The sequence below is a fragment of the Panulirus ornatus genome, chromosome 23 (genome assembly GCF_036320965.1).
Source record: "Panulirus ornatus isolate Po-2019 chromosome 23, ASM3632096v1, whole genome shotgun sequence".
Lineage (NCBI taxonomy): Eukaryota > Metazoa > Arthropoda > Malacostraca > Decapoda > Palinuridae > Panulirus > Panulirus ornatus.
The window spans coordinates 14,418,930-14,421,407 of record NC_092246.1 but is presented as its reverse complement, the minus strand read 5'-3'; the positions used below and the strand labels follow the sequence as shown (position 1 = coordinate 14,421,407).

Here is a 2,478-nt window from a genome sequence, read left to right as displayed (position 1 = left end):
GCTAACGCGGGAGACAGCGACAAAGAAAAATAAACAAATATATATATATATATATATACATATATATATATATATATATATATATATATATATATATATATATATATATATATATATATATATATATATATATATACATATATATATATATATATATATATATATATATATATATATATATATATATATATATATATATATATATATATATATATATATATATATATATATATATATATATATATATATATATATATATATATATATATATATATATATATATATATATATATATATATATATATATATATATATATATATATATATATATATATATATATATATATATATATATATATATATATATATATATATATATATATATATATATATATATATATATATATATATATATATATATATATATATATATATATATATATATTGCCGAGCTTTGTAAACAGTTGTGTTTAGAACCTTTGGTCATATGTATCAGAGATATTGAGGAATAATACATTTTAGATAACTTGGATAGCTGTTTGAATACTGCAGATCAAGGAATTTTATCATAATAGGTACCCTGCATTGAAGAGGATAGATGGTACAGAGGGTTGTAATTGTTACAAAGATCTGCATGGGTAGTTCTTTTCTAGATGTCAATGTGATCTTTACATTGGACTTCTCAAGCTGTATATGGGCCTTTTACTAACAAGAACTATAGATTTGCTTGATCTTGTTCCTTGTTAATGTAGCTTTGTTTAATATTTTGATCTATTGTCTCAGGATTCACTTCAAAGTATTTGTCGGTTTACTAGCCATCCTTCATGCATAGTGTTTAAGATGAATCATTGAAATGCCTCATCTATGAAAATAAGAATGGCATAATAAACTGAGATGCTGAGCGTATCTGTGAGATTGATATTATGTCTTTGATTGTTTTAATGGTTTTAGTATGTATGTATGTATGTATTTATCCTTGGGGATAGGGGATACGGGAGAAAGAATACTTCCCACGTATTCCCTGCGTGTCGTAGAAGGCGACTAAAAGGGAAGGGAGCGGGGGGCTGGAAATCCTCCCATCTTGTTTTTTTTTTGTTTTTCTCAAAGAAGGAACAGAGAAGGGGGCCAGATGAGGATATTCCCTCAAAGGCCCAGTCCTCTGTTCTTAACGCTACCTCGCTAACGCGGGAAATGGCAAATAGTATGAAAGAAAAAGAAATATATATATATATGCGAATAAAGTGCATATGAAGCGTCTGTTCGGAAATAACCGGTATAGACCCCGTTGCTCACCATTGTGAGATGAAGGGTATTCGAGTACTTAGTATTTCGAATAGTTGTTTCCTATTATACAGTCCCATAGCCTAGCCGTTAGCATGCCTGCCTCTTGCACAGGGGTCCCGGGTTCGATCCTGGCTGTTGGAGGTTTTTATGTTCCATGAAGGTGCGCGTTCATATGCACTTTATTCGTATTCATATACCTCCGCGTTGTACAGTTAGGTTCGGTAAAACGCTATCAGCTGGCTATGTGCGTCTGTTCGGAAATAACCGGTATAGACCCCGTTGCTCACCATTGTGAGACAAAGGGTATTCGAGTACTTAGTATTTCGAATAGTTGTTTCCTATTATACAGTCCCATAGCCTAGCGGTTAGCATGCCTGCCTCTTGCACAGGGGTCCCGGGGTCGATCCTGGCTGTTGGAGGTTTGTATGTTCTGTGATATATATATATATATATATATATGTATATATCTTATTTTTTCTTCGTGCTAATCGCCATTTCCCGCATTAGCGAGGTAGCGTTCAGAACAGAGGAATGAGCCTGTGAGGGAATATCCTCACTTGGCCCCCTTTTCTGTTCCTCTTTTTGAAAATTAGAAAACGATATACATATATATATATATATATATATATATATATATATATATATATATATATATATATATGTATATGTATATATATATATATATATGTATATATATATGAATATATATATATGTTTTGGACAATCACATGTTTACCAAATGGCGTCCTAACTTCGTCTCTTCTATGTATATCAACTGACTGTTATATTTCTCTCTTGTGTCTCCCCTGATGATGTGATTATTACGCGAAGAGTGCACTTGGGCACTTTTCGTGTTTCATTTTCCCCGTGGACTCATAGGAATATATATATATATATATATATATATATATATATATATATATATATATATATATATATATGTGTACAAACACACACATAAGAGCAGGCATGGAAAGTATGTCAGTATTACCCATATATTGCTAAGGGAGAGTGGTGTTCTGACCGTAATCTTGGAAGGAGCCTGATAACATATTGTTGAGTTTCTTTCATTTACTTTCATCCAGTAGAAGAAGAGCCCGGCCTCTGTCATCGCCGTTATTCTACGAAGTGAGAAGAAAAATAATTACTTTATTGAATATTCATATGGAAAAATACATTTTTACAGGCAAACAG

The 2,478-nt window shown here is 31.0% G+C and overlaps 1 protein-coding gene across 1 annotated transcript in view; it reads right to left on the bottom strand.

Annotated features, from left to right (window-relative positions):
• Positions 1–835: 835 nt before the first annotated feature.
• LOC139756951 (probable glutamate receptor) overlaps positions 836–2,478 on the bottom strand; it is a 103,018-nt gene continuing 101,375 nt past the window's right edge. The window contains 2 exon segments of the mRNA XM_071676895.1: positions 836–862; positions 2,276–2,405. Of these exon segments, the coding sequence (XP_071532996.1) occupies positions 836–862; positions 2,276–2,405 (157 nt within the window).